Source organism: Marmota marmota, unplaced genomic scaffold (genome assembly GCF_001458135.2).
Source record: "Marmota marmota marmota unplaced genomic scaffold, marMar, whole genome shotgun sequence".
NCBI lineage: Eukaryota > Metazoa > Chordata > Mammalia > Rodentia > Sciuridae > Marmota > Marmota marmota.
The window spans coordinates 13,738,044-13,763,071 of NW_026000164.1; the positions used below are offsets into that span (position 1 = coordinate 13,738,044).

The window sequence follows — 25,028 nt, forward strand, 5'->3', positions numbered from 1 at the left end:
TCAAATTTCTGTATACACCCTAGGTTGAGAAATGTCATCTTTAAAAAAAGAGAAAGGTACAATATTCTAAAAAGCAGGGTTAACTTTGGGAGGGGAACTTTGACCTGAGAATCTTCTAATTAAGACTTATAAAAACAGTAATTCAGAGTATAAAAAAGCATAATGACTTCAACCAAACAGATAATTGTAACTTCTAGTTTCAAACACTGGGAAACCCTGTGTGCTCTTTAGTTCCTATAGTTTTATAATTGTTTCTCAATCATTGCATTTCTTCTTTAAGTTTGTTTCACAGAAGTTCTATTCTTTCACTGATCCTTCCTCCTTTCCTTCTCTTTTTCCTTCTTTCCCCTGCCCCCTAAGGATTTAGGAATGGAATCCAGGGTTTGCACACACCAAGGAAACCTTCTACCACTGAGCTACAACCCCATCTCTTTTTCAGTTTTATTTTGCTGTTGTTGTTCTGTTTTGTTATTTTGATGCAGGGTCTCACTGAGTTGCCCAGGCTGGCCTTGAACTTGTGATCCTTCTGCTTCAGCTTCCCAAGTCTCTGGGATTAGAGGTGTTTACCACCTCACCCTGTATCCCCATTTTTCCATTTCTAGGTTTCATGGACATTTATTGGCAGTTCTTACCTTTTTACCTGCTCCATACTGACATCTTTTGAGTGTGTTCTGCCTACACTTGGTTTTCTTCTTGTGGTATTTTTGTCAAGATATCACAATAGTTCTTTTTGGATTATTCATAAAATTTGCATTGGGTGAGTTCTTTCTGGAACTTCTGGCTTGCAGTGAATGATTAGGATTAGCACGTTGCTGAAATTTTGACTTCAGGTCAGTCATCTGTAGTCTCTTTAAGGGTGTGGTCCAGCTTCTGACCAGCAGGACATCCTGGCTCACGGTGGAGGGCTTTCTACCATAGGTTTTGTGATTCGTGATTAGCATGTGTCTCTTCAACTGAGATTGAAACTCTTTGTTCCCCTGAAACTTGGTGCCATTTTCTATACTTGATAGCTCTTCTTAACATATGATGGGCTACGTTTATAAACATCTAGTTTAGTCAAATGTGGTGTTTCTTTTACTGGTCTTTTTCCTCCCTATTTTTTTTTTTTTGTATGTTTCAAAGGGAATTGAAGAACAGATTTTTATTGTGCCTCATTATCTTGGATGTTTTGCTATGATGGTCTTTAATTTGTCTTCTGCCTTTTAATTTGTCTTCTTGCTCTTTTATGGACTACTCTCCACAGCCTGCTCATTCAGAAATACAAACCAGAAAGTGTTGCTTACACTGTTTGGCTTAGAAGGTAAATGGCGGGCACCTCAAAATGGCCCCAGGAGCCTGATATGAAATGGCCCCTGCCTCTTACTTACCTAGTCCTAGCTGTTATCAAATCCTTTACATTTTAGCAATACTGAGTTACTTGTACATCTGATAACACACTATGAAATTTCATATCTGTTCTCCTTCTTATATGTCTTTTGCTTCTGTCTGGAATCCTTTCTTATCTAACAAGCTCTTATTTATTCCCCAAAGCCCAGTTTAGATGGTTCTTGCTTTTTAAATTCTTCTTTCGCTCTTTTAGAACAGAATTGCTCTTTCTCTCTGCTCTGTGCTACCTCTTTATTTCATATACAGTTTGATAATTACATTTTTCACTATACCATAATCATGTACTTATGTATTTTCTTCTTCACTAGATTACGAGTTCTTTGAAATTGTTCTTCATATCTCCGTCACTTAGCATAAAGATGTACATAAAGAGTTCTCCAGTAATAAATTGAATCAACATGAATTGAAAGATTCAAAGATGAATAATAATTATTTAGGCTTAATAAAATAGAAAGAATTTTAAATGTGAGGCTAAAATTTTTGCTTTGTTTTCTGTTTTGCTTTGCTGAATTTGAATGAAATAAAAATGTACAAAAATTCCAAAGTTAATAAATAAAACATCAAAAGCATAAACATTATGAGATTATAATAGCAGACTCGTGAACAAGAAAGTAGTGAAGATAATGGTAAGTCATGTTGTCGCTGGGAATGTTAGTAAGGGTTTACGTTGTGAGGTCAGATGCTGTGTCTAAGTTATGTATCACATGGAGAAAAAGTGAACCACGTCTGGGACAGAGCAAAACATGTCTTTCAGGTATGGTGGGAAGAATAAGCACTGGGCTTTCCTGCATGTCTCAGTTGTCAGCTTGAGGAAGATGATATGTTCCTGAGGTTCAACCGCAGTTTTAAAAATAACCACTTCTATTGCTGATTTCAGAATATTTCTTTTCTCTTGAGTTAAGTTCTGTAAAACTTTTTATGCCCATTTCTAGCAATAATGGATGATGTGCATGTCTCAGTGGTATAATTTAGTGACTTGTTGCAGTGAAAGGTGAAATACTGAGTGAGGATTGAGGTACTCCATATGTCTTAAAATTCCACAAATCCAGGCATGTGGGAGACATTCAGCACAGAAACTCAACATGACTAATCCTTGCAAAACACTCTGAAATCGATAGTTCTTCCCCACTGCTTGCATATACTGTGGAATGCATCCCCTTGGGACTTTAATGGAGCCATCTGGAATTTTTCAAGTATAATATTAGTGCTTTGCTTTTACAGAAGGTCAGCAAAGGCCCTGCTTCATGAGCTCTGTACCCAAGACTCTCAGTTGTCCATGGATTTTTGTTTGTTCCTGTAGCTTTGTGAAAAATTAATTGGAAATATCCAAGACATATTTTTGCTTATTTCTAATCTTTACTGGAAGTAAACATATTTCCCTCTTACTAACTCCTTTTTATGCACTTAAAACTTCTTTTTATTTCTTAATGCAGTTTAAGCAATTGGCTCATTTTGTTTCAAATATATTTCTCTGGATTTGCTTGCCAAACCTATGTCTCCTTCCATTCCATACCTCCCACCCCTCTGTTTTTCTTAGCATTAAAACAGTTTAGGGGTGTCTCTGTTGTTGGGTGTTTTGCATCCTTTCACTCTAAAAGTACCCACATTATAAGCAACCTGGAGCTTCAGGCTCTTTGCCAAGGTCTGTTTTCTCGCAGCTGAACTCAAAAATCAGGCCAAGTTGTCTTGAAGGTCATTTGAAAGTAACATCATGATTTTTTGACCAGATCCAGAATGTTCCTGAGTCTGAATATAAGCACGATGGTAACAAAATTAAATCAATTCAACATTTCTGAAGTCCAGGACATACTTATTCTAAATAAGATATAGTTCCAGTTTGCATGAGGATTGCAACCTAGTGAGAAGACCAGTGTGTGACACTACCAAACGGGAAAATCCCAGTGGGGGCTGGTAAGCCACCTCTGCAGAGAGGGAAAGTGTAGTGTGCTGTTTCTCAGACAGCCACGCTTAGAGATTGTGACAAGCTCCTGCTCACTACTCCCACATCCATGTCCCAAACGCCAATTTCCTTTCCACCAAACCTTGGGATCCTCTGTAATTTTCACATGGAAAAGTCTGCTTGGAGAGACGCATCAGGTTGAAATTTTTGACATTTTGTTACTAGTGGAGGTTCAAAGTTTTTCTTTCTACTACTACCATATCTTTATACTTAACTGTTTACTCCCATAATAGAAAGTAATTTATTAATTAGTAGAGCAGAATCAACAGTCCAAATCATTCTGCTGAATCATTCTTTTTTAAAATTGTTTTTTTAATTGGTTCTTTTTAGTTATACCTGGCAGTAGAGTCCATTTTGATATGATTGTACAAGCATGAAGTATATCTTATTCTAATTACAGCCCCAGTCTTGTGGATGTACATGATGGTGGGATTCACTGTGGTATATTCATATATGTAGACAGGAAAGTTATGTCAGATTTTTTCCAATGTCTTTCCTATTCTTATTCCCCATCCCTTCCCTTCATTACCCTTTATCTAATCCACTGAATATCTATCCCTTCCCCAATTTATCCTGGGTCAGCTTCCACATTTCAAAGAAAATATTTGCCCTTTGTGTTTTGGAATTGGCTTAGTTCACTTAGCATAATAATCTCCAGATCCATCCATTTACCAAAAAATAACATAAAGTCATTCTTCTTCATGGCTGAGTAATATTACATTGTGTGTATATATCATAATTTCTTTCTTTTAGATATTTATTTATTTATTTATTGAACCCAGGGTTACTTAATAACTAAGCCACATTGCCAGCCCTTTTTAAATTTTTTTATTTTGAAGACAGGGTCTCACTAAGTTACCTAGGGCCTCATAAGTTGCTGTGGCTAGCTTTATGATCCTCCTGCCTCAGCCTCCCAAACCACTGGGATTGCTACCATACCTAGTTACCACAATTTCTTTATCCAGTCATCTGTGGATGGGCACCTGTGTTGACTCTTTAGCTCAGCTATTGTGAATTGTGCAACTGTAAATATTGATGTGGCTGTGTCACTATATGCTGAATCATTCTTGCCCCAATATGTATCATTATGTCCTAAATATAAATAAATAGTAATAGAAGGATTTAATTGCCTGAATCTATCTTTGGTCAACTTCCTGTTATAAAGTATAGTATGAATTCACTCAGAGAAGAGAACTCCTCATGAATGAGGGAAGTGTATAGTTTCTTGGGTTTCCCTTCAAAATCCCAACAACTCTGAATATAGGGCTACATGTCACTAATTTTCCCTAAAAAGAAAAAAGTTGGCAGTTAAAACTGTAATCTTTGGAGAAAGAGGTGAGTTAATCTACAAAACTGACTCTGTTGCCCAAAATGCTTCAATTAGGAGACAACAGAGGGGGGAAAGACTTTTATGGTTGACACAATGCTTCATTTGATATTTAACTATCATAATTTGAGATGAACCCACAGATGGTACATAAAAGTAATTGGTTTATGAAAGTTGGTTAGACTCTAGTGGTTGACTTCTTGCCTCAACCATTTCTCATATTCTTAGAGGAATAAAGCCAGCATACAGAGAGTCTTATCTCAAGCTCACTCAAACATAAAATTCCAGAAAGAGTGGAAAAAATAATAATGGTAAAGGCACATGTCATTTATTTTACTTCTGTCTCATTTTTGACTGAGTAGACACACACATACACATAACCTAATGCCCCTTACATTCCTAGCATTTTCTCTGGAGGCTTGGCTCTGAGCACTAGGTGATATCACAGAACTTCACCCAACACCATATTTCTATTTTGCTTTTATCTGTCATAAGCTCAGACTGTCTTAAGTTTGTTGAAGCCCAGTGACATCATGCATAGACTGACATTTTAGTAACCCCTGCTGTCCAACCAATCCAGGTAAGATTTAGGGGTTATTAATTTGCAATATATTATGCAACTAGTACTTTAATTAAACTTTGCACTCTATTGATACTTTCTAATTAACTGGATTTGGGGAGTATAATTTCTATGAAGTCATTTGTGATGATTGTTAATCATTATTATATGCAAAATATTTATTGTGCACATTTTCTCCTTTTAGGTCACCAGTCTCTTCTGAAGATCATGGTAAGAATCCATCTTATTTATATTAACTCAGTATTAAAATTTGAGCTCTGGCTTAGGAGTTTCACTGTCAGAGTGAAGAATTGTTTAAGAAAGTATCTCTAAATGTTGGCCTTGTATTTTTTTTTTAGTATGAATGTCAAACACATTTCAAAAGTTATCATGCTAGTTGAAGTTGATATTTTGTATTGTTTTGGAATCTGCTACAACCATGTTGGTTGACTAATATCAGGAAACAATGTATTCTGCCTGATTTGTTCTCATCTGCCAGAAATTTTCTGTGACTCTGGTCACAAAATCTCTGAATCAGATTTCCATCTTTCAAATGGGAGTTATAATAGATATTTCCCAAACCCCTCCAGATTGGACATTGGGACCATATTCCACTCCATGCATTTGCAGAATGTTCTAAGTCTGAGATGAAGCCAGTTAGTAAATGTGAGTTGTTACCCAGTTGAGTTGAGTTTACATTTTAAGAGACACCTGGTTCACTCAAAGGATAAAATGTCTAATTGTGTCTCCTTTAACCTCTAGAGTCGTTTTTTTCAGTCACTCAAAAACTTCCTTGCTAGGAAGTGCAGGCCTATAATCCCAGAGGCTGGGGAGGCTGGGACAGTAGAATCCAGAGTTCAAAGCCAGCCTCAGCAATGGTGAGGTACTAAGCAACTCAGTGAGACCCTGTCTCTAAATAAAACACAAAATGGGGCTGGGAACGTGGCTCAGTGGTCATGTGCTCCTGAGTTCAATCCCCACTACAAAAAAAAAAAAAAAAAAAGTCCTTAAGTGGCTACATAGTGAGTCAATTATGCTATGTCATTTACAAATATCCATGTGAGATTTTAGTTCATGGATCCTGTGTCTTTCCCAGACTTTGGAGATTGTCTCATACCTTGTATCCATACCTGGATATCTCCTTCCTCTGGATCACTTTGTACAACACCAACTGCTCATGGTCAAAATCTATTACCTGGGAGGTGACATTTTTCTAGCAGACCAATATCCGTGATGAACACTCCAATACTGTATTTTAATGTGGACTAGTAAGCCCAAATGATGGAATCTTCATTTTCTTCTACTTTAGATTGTTTCATTTACCATCTTCTTCTCTTCTCCAATGCATGATTTATACTCCAGCCATATGGAGCCACATCTAAATTCTGAAACTCACCATATTTTTGATATCTTCTGCTTTTATCCCCTGCTGTTCTTTCTGCAGGAAACGACTTCTCCCTTTGCCATATGGACAGTTTCTGCTGAGCTTACCTTTTCCTCTGAGAGCTTTTTGATCTACTCACCATTGTGCCAAATATTTATTCCATGCTAAGGCTTAACATACAAATTTGATTCTTTATTTAGCTGGTTCCCATCTTACTGTGAGTTCTTTGATGTAGTTTCTAGTGAATATAAAACACTCAAAATCTATTAAATGAATGAATTAAGGAAATGGGAGGGAGCCTTAGGCAGTCTCTCCAGCTGCCACATCATGTCCCAATATTGGAATGAAGTTTGTATCATGTTCTATGAAGAGTCATAGAGAAAATTATGTTCAGGTCCATTAAATCAGAATTAGGTAATCAACCACCTAATGGTAACCCATCATTAAAAGCTATTTTGTTGATTGTTGCTAGTATGACTAGGTTTATGATTGGATATTTGTAGGTCCTTGGGCTTCCATGTCCAAGAAATAAACTAGAAACTTGTATTTAGTTTTTAATTTGAACTAGGTTTCCTTCTAATGCCCTTTAGTTACTTTTGCCTTCCTATCTATAAGAACTTATACCTTGTTCCAGATTGAAGAAAAAAAAAAGAAGGGGAAGAGAATTTAGAATTACAGTTCTGTCATTTGCTAGAACTTCCTTCAAGGTTATTACATATCACTGAACATATGTGAGAGTCCTTTGAGGTGATAGCTACCAGAAAGACTCTCACAGTATTAAGAGCACATCAGAATTGATTATCTTAACAACAGTTGTATGTAATTAGTTGAAGAAATGTTATCCAAATTAGAAGTCAGTTATATTTTTATGACTACAAAAAATGTAGTAGATGCCCATGCCTCCATAATTTGCTTTTGCAGCTTCTAAAAAATAGTTCAAACGTGCAATACTGATTTATCTAATTTTATCTCATTGTTTATCACTTTCTCTCTCTCTTTTTTTCTCCTTGAAAAAAGGTCAGTATCTTTTTTTAATGTGTGTGTGGTGCTGGGGACTGAACACATGGCCTCATGCCTCTATCACTGAGCTATATCTCCAGTCTTTATCTTCTTATTACAAGGATTTTCTGTCTCATACTCAACATATGTTTTCTATGTTTGCACATTTTCAGAAGTTTATATTCAGTATGACTAGCATAAAACCTCTTGAATGTCATGCTATTAATCCTACATAGCATGTACACAGCAATGACATTGCAATACACTTGTAAGGAGGGTGAATCAAATTTCTCAAATTTATGGGTGATAAATTTGAGGCAGGCAAATGGATTGTGAAATTGGAATATAAAACCCTATGCCCCTTGATTTTTCCATTTTGTTCACTTTCCACCAATGATCCTGCCTTCCCCTGAAACAACTGATCCCTTTGACTATTACTGAAAGAAAATTCATTCTTGGGGAAATCCAGTTTTGAGAAGCTCAATAATCCTGGTATTTGTCATTTGTTCAAATACCCTTTATAGAGAGCTGGAATACAGTGGCTTTGCCATCCACCATCTCTTGTTCTTAGGTTTGTTTAAAGGAAAACATTCTGTAAAATGGGGCTAATTCCATCTAGTCTGTGTATCTCGTCCATTATTGTAAGTTCAAATGGGAAATCATCTGAGAAATCTCCTTCTAATTTGTTACAAGCACATCATCCATGGTGGTGTTACTTGTTCGCATCCAGGCAGTCAGAGGAAGCATAGTTTTACTGACATGCTTGTTTATCATTGCATATGGCATTTGAAAAGTTAAAAGAAGCAGGAAGTAGTTAGGGGGAGAACTTTCCCTTAAATTTTATCGTCAACTTTAACTCTTCACTGGGTACACTTTTTACCTTAGAGTGAGGGACAGTAAAACATTGTATACATAATTTGACTTGTAGAGCCAAAATAAAGACTCATTTCATGATTGGATGCACAGTCATATAGCATTGGCAATATCAGGCATAAATGACATACAAACTATGTGTGTTTATATAATAGAATATCAAGATCATTGAGAATAAAGACTCAAATTTATTGAGCACTCATTTGAAAGCACTGTGCCAAAATGCTTCAACTGTGTTATTTCCTCTTGGACAAATAAAACTCTAAAATAGATGCATCATCTCCAGTTTTTACAGCTAGGAAAACAGGCTCAGACAGCTTAAATAACTTGCTTAAGGTCACCTAGCTGGTAAGTGGTAGAATTAATTTTTAAACCTAGTTGTAACACCCAACTCTGGCTCTTTTATCCACCCTGTCTCTGGGAAATAAAAGAAATGATTGTCAGCATTAAAGTGGCTTGATAGAATCATCTAGAAAAGAAAAAAAAAAAAAGATCTTCCTTCCCTCTAACAAGAGTTTATTTACTGCTGTGTAAGTAATTTCTTTTTAATGACAAAACAAAACAGAACAAGAAATAACAACTTCTCCCTTTTACTGGGAAAGATTTATCCCTGTAGAAAAAGTAAATACCGATGTCACATTTTCTCATAATTAGTGAACTGAGTGAAACCGGAGCGTCAGGGAAACCTGCCACACGGGGTCCCAGTGGGAACATTACATTTTAATGTTACATCTGGAAGCTGAGCTCCGCTCCTTGTCAGGAGATAAGCTCGGCAGTGATTGATTGCCCCATCCTCTGAGTTTCCTCTGCACTTAGTGCCTATCACTTCATCATTCAAATTGCTTCTGGAGCCACCTCCTGTGCCCAGGCGGCTCCCCAGCTCCCAGCTCCTGTGCTCTGCTTGGTCATCTTGGCCTGCTTGTTTTACAGGCAGCCTCTGCCTGTGCCAGCAATCTGAGGGAAGGTCATCTTCCAACTAATGTCTGTTCCCTGACGAACTCTAAAGCATTAATGGACTCCTTTGAAAGAAAGTGCCAAAAAGCTGCTTGATTCCCGTTGGAACTCGGAGGCCGGTGTCACTGTCCTGTCCTGCCTCCTACACCTGTTGGCAATTGCGACTGTAAAATTCTATGCTAGCTCTTTTTTTTTTGTCGAGGCAGTAACATAGGAGACAAGCATGGTGGCACTGGGTGTCTGGAGATAAAATTGTGTCGAGTGTGCACGGATGAGTCCATGATTGGACTCGGGGCGACTGCCCCTTGCAGTCAGTGGAACACAAGAGCCCAGAGCTCTTGGAGGCTTCAGGAACAGCCCTTGTCAACTTAGTTTTCTCTGATACATATATTTATTAAAATAAATAATATTCATAAAAATGTTTAAAATTTCTCTGCTCAGTTTAAATAATAATCAAAAGGAACTCCTGTGACCCATTCACTTACCAAGAAGGAAAACTTTTCCATCACCTGGGAGCCTCATGCTCTCTGCCTTTCTGACCATGTTCTCTTCTCACCTCCTCAGAAGTAATTACTCTTCTGTCTTCTTGTTAGTGGTGTCCTTGTTTCCTTTTATCATTTTACCACATAGATGCATATATGTGTGTGTATATATAATGTTTATGTGTATATGTATATGTGCATATACGTATATGCATACCCACATGTGAATCCGTATATGATTGTATACACAAATATTTATTCCAAATACTTGTGTATATGTATATACTTTTGCCTATTCTGATCTTTTACAAGTTGAATCAGGTGATTTGTTTCTTTTCTTTAAAATAAGGTTTGGTGATTCAACCCTGATAAGTATCATATTCATTTCACTAGTTTTACATGTGATATAATATTCTACTGTATGAATATATATAGCAGTTTATACATGTAATCTACTGCCCATGAATGTTGATATAGACTATAGGAGTTTTTATTTGTTTGTATGTTTTGCTATTGCAAATCAAACCACTGTGGATATTCTTCTAACTCCTGCAGGTGTCCCTGTGTGAGAGAATTCCTCTAGCATTTATATATGGGTTGGCTTAGTTAGGTAGCAGATATACATATTTAACTTATGAGGTAATGGCCAACTGTTTCCCAAAGTGATTATTCTAATATATATTCTCAAATACAGTGGATAAGGCTTGCCCGTGATTCACAACCTAGTTTACATTCTATATTAACCAATTAAAAAAATGTTTACCAGTCTCCTGGGAGTGTGAATGGTACCCCCCTTTTATTTTAATTTGTATTCAATATTTGCTCATTGGGTCAACATCTTTTGGTATACTTATAGGCCATTTATGTTTACTATGAAATGCTTCTTTATGTCTTTTACCCATCATCCCCTTCTGAGTTGTCTTTTTCATAATGATTCCTTAAACATTTTTTATGTATTTCAGATTAATTTTTATTCTTGACTACATGTGTTGTGAATTTTCTCCAGTGTAGCTTGTCTTAGTCAAGTTCTTCTTTGTTTCATCTGATGAACATTTTTTTTCATTTGCATGTAATAAAATTATTAATGTGTTTTCTGTGGTTTATGTCTTTGGTATGTTTTTAAAGAATTTTTTATGATAGAATTATAAATATTTACCCTATATTATCTTCTAAAATTATTATAGCTGCCTTTCTTATATAAGAACTTAGAAATGATTTTGCAGTTTGATGAGAAATAACAGTCCAATTTTATTTTAATTTTTTTTTCCTCTACAGAAGCATCTATCTCATTATCATCCATTTCCTTTGCTGATGTGCAAACCTGCTCTATCTTCCTGCATATATGGGTTTTTAAGTCCTTCTTTCTGTTTTATTGATCCTATGTCTATTCTTGTACCAAAACCACATTGTTTTAATTGCTCTAACTTTGATATAAATCATAATATCTGACAGAGAATATACCCTGAAATTTGTTCTTCAGGAGTGTCTTGATTATACTTGGGCTTTTTTTGTTTGTTTCATATAAATTTTAGGATCAGCTTATCAAGTTCGGTGTTAATTTTTTTTTCATGGAAATGGAACCAGTCTATAAATCAGTATAAAGAATACTGATACTTTTTATGATAATGAGTCTTTTCATTCCCAACTGTATCTCTCTGTATTTAATTTGCCTTCAAAATGTCTATGAATAGCATTTTATACTTTCCTTCCTGAATAGTTTGGTCATCTTTTGTTAAATATATCCCTAGGTTCATTGAATTTTTAGTGACATTTTATATGTTGTATTTTAAAATTATATTTTCTAAGTGATCTTTACTGGCATACTGCAATGCAGTTGACTTTTACAATCTTGTTTCTGTATGAAAATTCCTCCTAATCTTTGAATTCATAATTATTATCTGAAGGGATTTTTTTGTGTGTGTGAGAAGAGAATTATCCATGGGCAATTTCATCCACACATACTGAGAATTTTGTTTTGGGTTGCATTCCATTTTCTGGTCTTTTCTGCCCTGGTTAGACCCTTCATGCAGTACTGAGTAGAAGTGCACTTAGTATAATTGAATTGTTCCTGATCCCCAAATGAATGCCATCCATGATTCATTGTTAAATTGGAAGTTCATCACAGAGTGGTCATGATGTATGTAGGTGTTGGTAGTTGTTTTGTAGATAATCATTTTAAGGGTGTTTTTCTCAGCTTTTCGTCCAGAAGACTGAATGAGAACAACCTAGAGGAGGAAACGTTTATTTTGACCAATGGTTTCAGAAGTTCAGTTCACATTCAGCTGACTTCATTTCTCTGGGCCTGAGGTGAGGCTGAACATCATGGTGGAAGAGTGTGGTGGAGGAATATAGCTCAGCCCATGGAAGCCAGGAAGCAGAGAGAGAGAGAGAGTTCTATTCATCAGGGACAAAATATAAATCCCAAGGGCATGCCCCCAGTGACCTGTCTCCTCATGTCAATATATAAATCCACTGCTTAGGTTCCACTTCATTATCTAATCATTTCATCTCTGAAAATCCTTGCATTGTCTCACATATAATCTTTTGGTGGACACCTCATATCTAAACCACTACAAAGGTTATTTCCTTTCATTCAAATTTGTTAAATTTGACAGATGTTGAATTTATCGAATCTATTTTTTTTATTATTTTTATTATTATTAGTTGTTCAAAACATTACAAAGCTCTTGACATAGCGAATCTATTTACCTTTATCTTTTGAGGTGGTAATATGTCTTTGGACTTTCATCTGTAAATATGGTACATTTAATTAATTGATTCTCTAATGAGAACCAATATCATATTTATGAGGTGAACTCTAATTAGTCATTATATTTATATCCTTTATACAGTGCCCAATCTGGTTTGCTAATATTTTATTTAGACATTTACATTTATGTTCATGACTGTAACTGGGTTTTTAATTTTCCTTTTCATTATATAGTTACATATATGATTTTATTAGCTTTATAAAATAAATTAGGAAAGGCGTCTTCTTTTTCTGAACTCTGGAAGACATTGTGTACATTTGAGCTATCTATTTTTAGAATACCTTTTATGGGCTACAATTATTCCTATTTTATAGATGAGGAAACTAAGGCACAAATTTTTATGTGACTTGTCTATAGTCACAGGCACAGTTGGTATGGAATAGAACAAAAGCTTAGGTGATATGAATTCAGATCTTATTCACCATTCCTCTGCATGTTTCTCAATAGCATTGCCTCACTTTTGAGCTCATGTAACCAGGATTTTATTTGTTAACTGGAGACCTCATAATTATGTGAAGTTTCATTGGATAGGAATTGATCATTAAAGATGAAGATTTTTTTTCTGTGTAAATGGGCAGTACCCTTGATACTGAAGAAAAATACAAATATATATTTCTAATCCACTTTTTCTACCCCTATGCCTCAAAATCAAGGGAGCAGATATCCCATTTCCTTCCAATAGCCCTCCTTCTTTAAAAGGTGGAGTTATTGAAACGTAGCTATTTCCCTAAGGCAATATCACCACCAGGGAGACCATTATTATGACCAGAAGAGTAGAGTAGGCAGAGAAAGTTAGATGTTTATTCTTCTTCTATAATCTATTTATTAGTTAAAACGGGATGAGTAAACTTGGCTGGTGATGTAGAGGAAAACATCTGCATGCCTTTAATTGCCTTAGTAGGAAGAGCCTACCATGTTGGCCATTGTAGTGCACTGTTTTGGGGTGACTTTGGGTCATCTAATGCAAACTTGCTAGTACATTCTTTCTTTGCCTCATATCCAGCTTCTTACTATGGAATCCCCCATTGGCTTTCTAATTAGATTTGAACTTTGTAACGCTCCCCCTGGTTTAGTTCATGTTGCGTTAGTGAATTAGATCTGCTTCCCTGCTTGCAGACCCTGTCCAGATTCTGTGTCCCTTGTATTCACTCAGCAATAGGTTTATATCACCTCCTCCTATTCCTCTGGTAGACCACCTTCAATGTCCTTCATTCAGGTCCCTCCTCAGTGCTCATCAATTTCTGTGTCTTGGAACCACCTCCATGGAGTCTAAGGACAAACAACGATAAATTTTCCTGACAGCTGAAATGCCCACAATTTCTCCCTCCTTATTCACTTACTGTTTTTTTGAGTGCATTCCAATTTTTTTTCCCCTCCTGGATGGTGTTGCCCTTCTTATTTGATTATAAACCCAATGAATAGAGACATTGCCTTATTCTATGCTGTGTGCTGGCACACAATTGGTTCTTTCTATAGAAGTCTTACTGTTCAATTTGCTGCAGTGTGTGGTGTTGGCAAACAGAAACGTTCAGTACACATCTTTGAATCTCATTGAAGCCTCATTAATATTGTTCCCTGTTGTAGAAGATAGGTCAATCCTGGTCCATCGCCAAAGAGATTTTGCCATTAATGTGATGAAAGGATGGCCTTTTATGGTCGTCTCGCTGGGGGAAAGGAAAAGAATAAAAATGACTGCAGGTTTTCCCTTGGTTAGTCTTCTTTCACAAATCCTAAGAAAACAGATTATCCACTGCTGATTAAAGAACAAAAGAAGCAAACAAAACCAAAGCAAACCCCCTGGGTTTCTCCAAACCTGGTCGTGTTATTTTATGTATGGGCTGACCCTGTACCCTCTCTCATTCCACTGTGCTAAATCTTAACCATTGCTTCTAACCATACAATTCTTTTGATCCTTTTGGGTTTTTTGGAATGCTTCATGGTGATAATGGTCTAATCATCTTTCACAGTCTGTGCTTGTGGGAGGGGAATTCTCTTCACTAAGATTTACCTGCAACATGGCTTTGGATTGCTGTTGGACTCATGATATTTAAGTGAAAACATTGAAATTTTTTTAAAAAAAATAACATATGAAAGAAAGGGATGCAATTTCGAAGGAGGAAAGCTGACCTTCTGATTTGAGGTTAAAAGGAAGGATGAGAGGGCATCAAAAGAGGAAGTGTCTGGCAACAAAGCTCTCCGAGATCTCATTCCCACAGAGAAATCAATACAGCATCTACAAAGGAAATGAGGAATCCCTGACACTTGGTCTCTGCCTACTCATATAATAACAGAAAGGAAGAATTGAATTGTGGTTACTTTTTAAATGTTACTGCATTTATTTAAGATTTCTACTCTCTGATGTAGAATCTGAGTTATATCAACAACCAATATAATCAAGGGGCTGGATTGGCATACTGACATTATTCTCCTGTGATTCTCATATGAGAATAATTAGTACTCTATTTGTCTATTTTTCACTTGACTAAAAATCCTATTATTCTATCTAAACTTTTTCCCCAATGTTATCTTTCTAAAGCTTATTTTCCTCTACTTTGATGGCTTCCTCCTGCAAGGAACTGGCTGGTTTCCCTGAATGAGGGTCTTACCATGATTACTAGCTGCAGAGAATTAGAATGCGTCATTGCTTTTTCATTTGGTCCCTACAGGGTCAGTTACAGATGTGCTGCCTTCACCTGTGCGTTCCAGCACTTTGGTAGCATTTTTTCTGATGATGTTTTGTTTGCCCAAGCTGCCTGTTATAGCTACTTAGGCCCAGATTGTCCCGAGAGTGCTGGGAAAGCATTCATCAGTCCAGCCCTCCTACAAAATAATGATATCAGCTTCTTCATTTTTCCAGCTTCTTATGTCAACAAGGATTTTCTGGGTCCATTTTGGGTCCCCTAAATTTTAGGGTGTGCTCATAGCTTCATGCAATATTCCTTTCCCAGCCAGCACAACTGTACATAATACTCAGAGGCAGGTCATTTTCAAGGCCTTTCCTTTCCCCAGAAGGATAACTTGATTTTCTACACCTTCCTTGTCAGAGCCAGAAGTTTATGGGTTATGGACACAAATAAAACTGCATCCCTCTGGGATGAACAAGGAAGAATCAGAAAAGGAGGACCTAGTGTCACTACGTAGTGACACCGTGATACATGCATGGCACGTGCTGTTTGATGGTTCCTACAGCCAGATAAGGGAGGCAGTATAGAGCTCTGCCAGAGATAGGCTCTCAGGTAAATCTTTCACGTTCTGGGTCTCCATCCTGGCCTTCTTTCTTATTAACTGTGAGGCCTTGAACCCCTTGCTTAGAGTCATTAATCCTTAATTTCTGCCTCCTTGAGCTGGAACTGATAATAGTAATATATATCTAGTAGGTTTATTGTGAGGATTACATTAGAAAAGAAAGATAAAGCCCCTAGTTCTGTGCAGAACACGCGGGTTGCTTGCAAACATCACCAAAAGAAAGGGACAGAAAGTGCGAGAAAGAGCCAGAGAAACCATCAATGTCAAATAGCCAAATGGAATATCTTTTTCCTTAAGTAAAGCTCAGATGTTTTATTTGCAGCAACTCTTTAGACTAGTAAAGCCTGTTGTTTTCTAGGTTTGTCAGGATTATACATTTTTTTTTTCAGGTCACTTGTGTGTGGCTAACAGGACTGACCCAGGGATCTGGCGAGGGAGGTACCAGACCCCTGCTCTGACTCTGCTCTCCACAGCCTGGGGAATCCTGGGCAAAGCATTTGCTGTTATCCTTGGTTTCCCCATTGAGCAGTCTGTCCCCAAAGGCCTCATTAGCTCTGTGGACTCTTAAGCCTCTGAATTGGTAAAGAATTCATACCAATGTAACACACGAGAAAAAGCCAAACCAAAAGTGTCACCTAAAATTTTGAGGAAGTACTTTGGGGACATCTATGTGTTGTTGTCTAAGGGGCATATGTATGGATTTCTGAATATGGGTTCTTGTGATGACAGATGGCACTGCCATTGCCTTAATTCACCATGGGCCCTGTTCTTTCCGTCACTGTGACCAAAATATCTGGCAAGAACAACTTAGAGGACTTAAAGTTCATTTTGGGCTCACAGTTTCAGAGGTCTCCGTACAGGGTTGGCTGGCTCCCTTGTTCTGGGTATAAGGTAAAGCAGAACATTACGGCAGAGGAAAACTGCCCAGCTCATGGTACCTGGGAAGCAAAGAGAGACAGGAAGAGGCCAGAGACAGATATAATTCCCAAGGCCACATCCCAATGACCTGCTTCCTCTAGCCATGCCCCACCTGCCTACAGTTTCCACCCAGTAGTTCATTCAAATTATTAATTCATCAAACAGATTATAATTAATTAAGTGATAATTATCCACTGATAATGTCATAGTCCTAATAATCTAATCATTTCCTAAAAGCCCTACCTTTCTGCAGTGGGGAACATGAGCTTTGGGAGAATGCTCCACAGCTACACCATAACAGACCCTCTTTCTGAAAAGAAAGAAGATCAACCTGTTCAGTATATTAGTGCCACAGGTGGCTGCCATACTGGTAGTTTTCATTAATAAGTTTACAAAATCCATTGCGATTAGGTGGCTTCCAGCTTTTCTCCTGACAAAGCAAAGCCCCATCGCTTATTGAAAAGGAAATTTGTAATCTGCCAGAATCTGCTCACTTTTCCTCATCTGGTGACATTTCTGTTCTTTGTCACCCTAGCAAGTGAAGGGAATTGTTTCAGCCATTGGGGAAAACTAACAAACAAACAAAAAACCAGGGTGGTGTTTTATAGGACTACACAAGAGTCATTTAAACCATTTCTGTCCCTCTGAGCTGTTTGCTTTCTTCTCTGACCACGATGACCAGACCAGGCGTCATACCCTCCTTAACTAACCCTGTGGGCTTCTTCTCATTCTTGGAAAACATGGCCTGCCCTGTGACACTGTTCTTCAATCATTTGAATTTGGCAACAATCTCACTGCTCATTGTTTAAACCCCCTTATCTTTGAGGAACAGGGTGTTAATCTTGGCCAAGGATATATTCTGAAAATGAAGTCTCTGAATGCTTTTCCTTGATATTATGGAGTGCAGAGAAGGTCTCTGGTCTAACAACGCTCCCCAGGTCTGGAAGGTGCTCCACCTAGTCTCTTGGTCACTATGTTCCTGACACGTTTCTCCCTCTTTCTGTTCTGGGCATCCCACTTTGTCAAGTGAAGCTGCGTGTTCTCCCTCCCGGTCTCCCTGCGGGCTGCTCTTCCCTACAGAAAACACTACTCCTAGCTTTTCTGCCAGCACACATCTTCCCTTTTTGGATAACTTCTTACAGCTGCCCCAGGAAATCATACTCCACATTATTCCTTATTTCTTTAGCAGTCAGAGACTACATTTGGCCATGTAGGGTGTTAACTTTCTAGCTACTTTTTTCTTCCTTAAGGGAGTATGAGTTCCGATGAGGACTTGGCCTTTGTTTCTCTTTGCAGCCCCCAGACAGTATTATCTGGACTTTCAGAGGTATCATTGAAGAGTTGCTGATACACTGAAGCCTATTCTGTTTGGCATTTTATCTTTAGACCATGTTCAGAGCTAACAATTTACATTATCATTCTTGTTTCTAACCCATGATATTGCTTGGTCAACTTAGCATGATATAACAAAAGTTAAGACTTTTCACTTCTCTAAAATAAAATTATTTTTCTGTTCTTGCAGTTAACGTATATCATATACCTAAATGGAGAAAGTTCAGAGTTAGTGCTTTATTATAACTTAGATACAAGCAAATGATTTTGTCTACCTTTACAGTAATAAGTGACAAATATGCTCTAGAAATTCCATCTTTTCAAAAATTGCACATTTTTCCTATATGTGTGTTTTGCTGGCATGGATCCGTGAAAGTGACCTTTGGATCTTAACTCCTCCTGGACTTTGCTTTTGTTCCAGTGAAGGGTGTTCTGGTTAACTCTATTCTTCTTCTTGGTTAAAAAGGCTTTCATCTTATAGAGTGGCCAGTTTCTGCTAGGCAGTGATAAGGTACTTATGTACAGCCCAATGACTGGATGACCCATAAACCTATAATCCTCCTGAGATCTAGAACATATGCCTCTGTACTTAGATCCTGACCTTAAACATCATTTCTTGTGCAGCCTTAAAGTTTGGTTCAAACAACTAACACCTATTACTTCAGGCCACATCAGATCCTGTTGCAGTTATGGCTGAATAAGATATGTGCCCCCCTTTTCAACCTGAGTTCCTTTTAGGATCCCAAAGGACACTGCTAAAGTACATAAGATGAATTCAAGGAGACTGGTCACAGGAGAAATGTCAGCCTGATGTTGCAGGAAGCCAAAGCCCTGATGCCCTCTCTTAGCTTCTCTGAGGGAGTAGGTACCACCTGCAGGCCAGCAGTGCCTCCTCTTCCACGTGGCACCTTGCTCTCATCTGTGAGGCTAAGGAGGGCCTTATTTACTAGCGCTTCCATTTCTCTTACTCTCTCAAGATTAGAGCTTTATCATTCAAATGCCTGGAAAGCAAAAATAAACCGAGTTAATCAATCTAAATTAAATTATCTCAACATTCTGGGGATGAAGGCCCTTCAGAGAATACTAGAATTCCTTTTTTAATCTCTTACACTTCTAAATCGGTTTGCAATATGCACAGCAGTTTAATATGTATTACTTCTTTCAAATGTTAAGGAGGGCAAAGAGTGTTATTGTGCCCTGTAATTGCATTGGGTTCATGGACTTAGAAAAGTATAATCAGATTAAAACCCTCAACAAATATGAAAAGTCCTCCCTGTTTGTGCAAGATTAATATTTACTGAACAAAAGTAGTTAATGGGATTCTGTAATATTGATGCTAGAAATGATTTTGTTTTTCTAGTGTTAAGGGAACAGTTGGATCTTGCTTCAGATGGTGGTACTACATAAAAAAAAAATGTTGACCCACTAGATCAAAAGATGTTGGTTTTAATTTATCACTAGAGAAAACATTAAATTGAGTTGTAGGTGTTGGCAAGAAGATATTTTCAAGAACCTCAGCTGGTCACCCTTTGATTGTTGGTTCATATTTTTCTCAGTTGACTGAAGGGAACTTACCATGATGGTGGAAAAGGGTGCATGCCATTGGCTCGTTTACCTAAGAACGTGGCTTACCCAATGACCAAGCAAATTAACTAATGAATGAACTTTGCTTTAGTCCACATCTAACCCTTACTACTGGTATTCCAGGAGGTAACACGTCATTACTTAACATAGAGGTTTGATTTGACTCGTAAATACTTCCAGTTTTGCAATGATATTTTGCCATATCTAATAGACATCATTCACATCCCAAAGAGATCTGAAAATATTTGGAACTCCAAACTTGACTGTCAGGTATAACAGGGCCAGTAAAGTGGACTTCCTTCTATTTCCTAGAATCTCTTACTCAATCCCAAATTCAAGGCCTATTAAAATGATAATCAGATGCATTATCAGGGCAAGAGACTCAACCATGTACTTATTAAGCATATGATTAATTTCCTGTACCACAGCGTTTTTAGAGAAAGGTGTAGAATGGGTAAAACAAAGAGAAAGAAATTAAACAACAACAACAACAACAACAACACAAAACTTGGTCCGCATGCTTGTGGCTTAATTGCAGAAATGGAACTTAGACGTGTGAAACAACTAACTAACAATGTTGCAACAACAAATAAACAAATGGAATGCTTCCTAGAGACATCTGGTCCCCGCACTGTTTATAGCCCATTCCAGTGGTGAATAAAAGATGTGGAACCAACTGCTTCTGCAGGGAGCACATCCTGATCCTCTGGCAGAAAGGTGGAGGTTTTCTGCCAGGAGGGAACACTAGATGGGGGTTGTTTGTTTTTTTCTACAAACAGAAAACCTTTTCCATGCTAATAGGAGCTTCCAAAAGATTCTGCAGCAGATGGAAACAGCCCATATACATTCATGCATGCAATTAGTAGGAACTAATTGAATTTGAGGATTAACTCTGTCATTAGAAACAAAATCTATTTATGTCTCCCATCTATGGTGTTACAGTCTAAAATGGATTTGGCACAGGCGCTGTTTGAATGTAGTATTTAATGACCTCTTGGTGCAACTGGATTAATCCTAGGAATGGATTAATCCTGGTAATGACGATATGATAGGCTGGGTGAGGTGTGTGGTCTGCACCCTCCACTCCATGTTTCTTCAATGGAGGTGAGAGGCTGGAAGGTGGAATGGGAGGACTGTAAACCTGAAGTTCAGGAAGCCTTACTTTGGTTGAAAGAGAAACTTAGTGGGAAAATCAGGAAAATCTCTTCGCTCACATCTGATTATTAAGGAGAAACTAGGGACAGAGTCCACCTGAGATAGAATTCTTAATTTCACCTACGTTAAATAAATAATCTTCCCCAGAGGGTTTTATGAATGCATGACATATACAATGAACAAAACTCAGGTGATGGTTTTAAGCACCAACGCATTTTTGCCAGTGAATAGTAAATATTCAGCCTGGCCACTGCAAATGTGGCCCTCACAGTTCTTTTGACCTGGTCATCATCATAGTCCTCAGACTTTCCCCCTCTCCATCAGTGTTGCTTTCTGCTTGGCCACCAGGCAGCACATACCTTCAGCCACCCAAGAGCCCACTTCTCTCAGATCCATATGTCCACACAGCCTTTCCTGTCTTCACCTCACCAGGGGCACGCTGTCCAATTCCTCTACTGTGTGAGCAGCCAGCCATGCTACATGTGCCACAACCTGTGAAGGCTTGGCTCACAAAGACGTGGAATTCAGTATGATCATTAAACACAGCAAAAGTAATCTAACTCACTCAATGGTGCAGATAGCCACTGTGAATTATGCTAATTAGGCACAAATGGGAAGCAGCCCAACAAAATGACAGTAATTAATATTATTTTACACAGACAAACAGAACAAGTCCAAGATGAGGTGAGAAAAAGGAGAAATTAGATATGTCTAAAGAACTCTGCATTTTAATCTAGGCCTAGAGGAGGTTTTCACAATAGAGATAAAAAGATACGTGACAAGTTATTTCCTATTCTAAAAGCTAAAATGCTGAGAGATTTTCTTTAAAGAATCTACTAAAACTAATTCATGAGTATTCTTGTAATGATATGCAAATCTGTATCAGTCAACTATTACTGCATAGCAAGCCATGTCAAAACACAGTGGCTTGCAACACAACAATGATCATTTTTGCTGAAAAATCTGCATTTTGGGCAGGGTTCTGAAGAGATGGAATGTCTCTGCTCCACTGAGAGCTGAATGACCCTCTCTGAACACCAGCTACACCCTTGGCTGGTACTTGGGCACTGGCTCAGTTGGGATCCTCAGTTCTATCCAGGTGGGCTTCCCAGGGGCTACTGGGGCTTCCTAGGGAAATGATGGCTGGGTTCCAGAAACAACCAGCCCCACAGAGCCCAGTGAAGCCTCCTCGCCTTGCCTTGGAAATCACAAAGGGCCCTTCCTGCGGAAGTCACAAGTTTGTCCATATTCCAGGAGAGAGGACACAGCTCATTAGATGAAGTCACATTGCAAGTTGAGAGTTTAGAAAGGAAGATAATGTCCTGCCTGTAGAAAATAAAACTGTCACATCATACACTTGAATTATGACGGGCTTTGAATAGGAGGGTTGGTGACCACTTTCACTTAGTGTTGGGGAATGCCTCTGACCCTCACTGACGGCCTTCGTCAACTGCATTCTGCGTGTGGGTATGTATTATACACATACAGTGCCGTCTGTTTTGTGTCACGAGTATCTCAGCAGAAAAATAAAAAAAGACTGTAAAGTACTTCTTGGAAAGAACCGTTTTTTTAGAGATGGAAGGAGAAAGGCAGGTATGAGGTGTGACAGTGTGTACTTTCTAAAACAGTCTTGTCTCCTGTCCTATACACAGATTTTTCAAGGGCACTTTGACACTCTTCCCATTGAGTGTGTGGTCTGTGTCTTTCCTCCTTGAATATAGGCAAGCTTGAGACTTCCACAGGAAGAAGTTTTTGTGATTTGTGGCTGGTATTCAGAGAGGGTCATTCAGCTCTCAGTGGAGCAGACATTCCATCTCTTCAGAACCCAGCCCAAAATGCAGATTTTTCAGCAAAATGATCATTGTTGTGTTGCAAGCCATTGTGTTTTGACATGGCTTGCTATGCAGTAATAGTTGACTGATACAGATTTGCATATCATTACAAGAATACTCATGAATTAGTTTTAGTAGATTCTTTAAAGAAAATCTCTCAGCATTTTAGCTTTTAGAATAGGAAATAACTTGTCACGTATCTTATCTCTATTGTGAAAACCTCCTCTAGGCCTAGATTAAAATGCAGAGTTCTTTAGACATATCTAATTTCTCCTTTTTCTCACCTCATCTTGGACTTGTTCTGTTTGTCTGTGTAAAATAATATTAATTACTGTCATTTTGTTGGGCTGCTTCCCATTTGTGCCTAATTAGCATAATTCACAGTGGCTATCTGCACCATTGAGTGAGTTAGATTACTTTTGCTGTGTTTAATGATCATACTGAATTCCACGTCTTTGTGAGCTAAGCCTTCACAGGTTGTGGCACATGTAGCATGGCTGGCTGCTCACACAGTAGAGGAATTGGACATCGTGCCCCTGGTGAGGTGAAGACAGGAAAGGCTGTGTGGACATATGGATCCGAGAGAAGTGGGCTCTTGGGTGGCTGAAGGTATGAGCTGCCTGGTGGCCAAGCAGGAAGCAACACTGATGGAGAGGGGGAAAGTCTGAGGACTGTGGTGATGAGGACTGCGTTTTGGGCAGGGTTCTGAAGAGACATCATCTGTGATGATGACCAGGTCAAGAAAACTGTGAGAGCAGCATTTGCAGTGGCCAGGCTGAATATTCACTTTCTGTGTTGGAACAAAAAGTGTTGGTGCTTAAAACCATAAATTATTTACTCTTTTAATCTTCATTTTTTTTCAAAGAGATAACTGAAGCTTAGCAATCTAACTTGTCCATGGTCTTCATTAGCTAATGATGCTCTAAAGACTGAAATCCAAGCCATCTGAATCCATCCTCTATTATAATATATTCCTTCCTAATTATAAAGTCAGATCTTGGTTTTTTTTTTTTTTTAATTTTTTTTTTTTTTTTTTTTACTTTTTGCCAAAACATCAGCTTCATCAGAGAGTAGACTTTGTTTTTTGTGCATCTGTATCCCCACCACCTTGGATAGGGCTGCCCTGAGACAAACAAGGACTCTAAATCCATTCCTGCTACTAACTACATACCATAGATTAGGTAATGTATAAATAATAGATAATAGATATTAAATATAAATAATTGAACTTGCAAAGTCCAATATCATGGTGCCAGTGGATTCAGTGTCTTACAAAGGCTTTCTCTGATTCCATGATGACACCTTCTCACTGCATTCATGGTAGCAAAGTAAAGAGGGGAAATGCTGTGTCTTCACAAGGTGGAGAAGATGGAAGGCCCTGGCAGTGCTCTGAGGTCTCTTTCAGAAGGGCATTAATCTCTGTCACAAGTAATTATGTTACTAACATGATTAATCATAATATAATCACTTCCTCAAAGGCCCCACCTCCTAATTGGTTCTCAACAATGAGGATAAAGTTTCAACATGAATTTTAGAGCGATATAAACCCTGGAATCATAGAGGTTCTCTTCTCCCTTTCTTGGTTCTGTGTGATGGAAGCCATCTTTTCCTTCCATAAACCAGGTCTGAGCACATCCAGACTCTTAGGAATCCGGGCTTTAGCAAGGAAGGTCTGTGAGAGGGAAGACAGGCAGTTGCCCCTGGGTCCCCAGCGTTCTGTCCTGGGGTGCGCGGTGGACAGCAATTTATTGAAAGTCATAGCACTAAAGGAAAAAATGAACCACTGCATATCGGCTAATGATGAAACTTCCAACCTCTAAAAATGACAAATGCCCTAGTTCTCTACCCCCTCACATGCCTGTCTTCCTGCAAAGGAAGAAATAATGTGATTTCATTTTCCAGGAAACTTATTATTCATCTATTCAATAACTTGCACATCCTGTTAACAGTTTGACTTCTCTTACTTCTGGAAGTTTGAAGCATTGTTTCTTTAGTTGAAGGAGTTTTGAAAAAGAAAAAAAGGAAAACTTAGAGCTCAAGAAATAAAGAATAATACTGTGATCATAACAACTCATTATTTGTTTTCAAGCTTGATCTTTCAGAAGGTTATTATTTGGAATTGAATACTAATGGATTCAGGTTCTCTTTATGCAGAGAAGATCTTCAACAACAGTGTTCATAGGAAAAGACATTAATCAGGAGAGAGAAGTGAGCCTTGTTCCTAATAATGTTTGCATAATAGCTACCCTTGGGTATATTGCTTGAC

At 38.0% G+C, this 25,028-nt stretch overlaps 1 protein-coding gene across 13 annotated transcripts in view; it reads left to right on the forward strand.

Moving 5' to 3' along the window:
• Dgki (diacylglycerol kinase iota) overlaps positions 1 to 25,028 on the forward strand; it is a 340,467-nt gene that overhangs the window by 285,871 nt on the left and 29,568 nt on the right. For all 13 annotated transcript variants that reach the window (XM_048786882.1, XM_048786881.1, XM_048786888.1 and 10 more), the window contains one exon: positions 5,438 to 5,463. In XM_048786882.1, the coding sequence (XP_048642839.1) occupies positions 5,438 to 5,463 (26 nt within the window). The remainder of the gene's footprint in view (positions 1 to 5,437; positions 5,464 to 25,028) is intronic.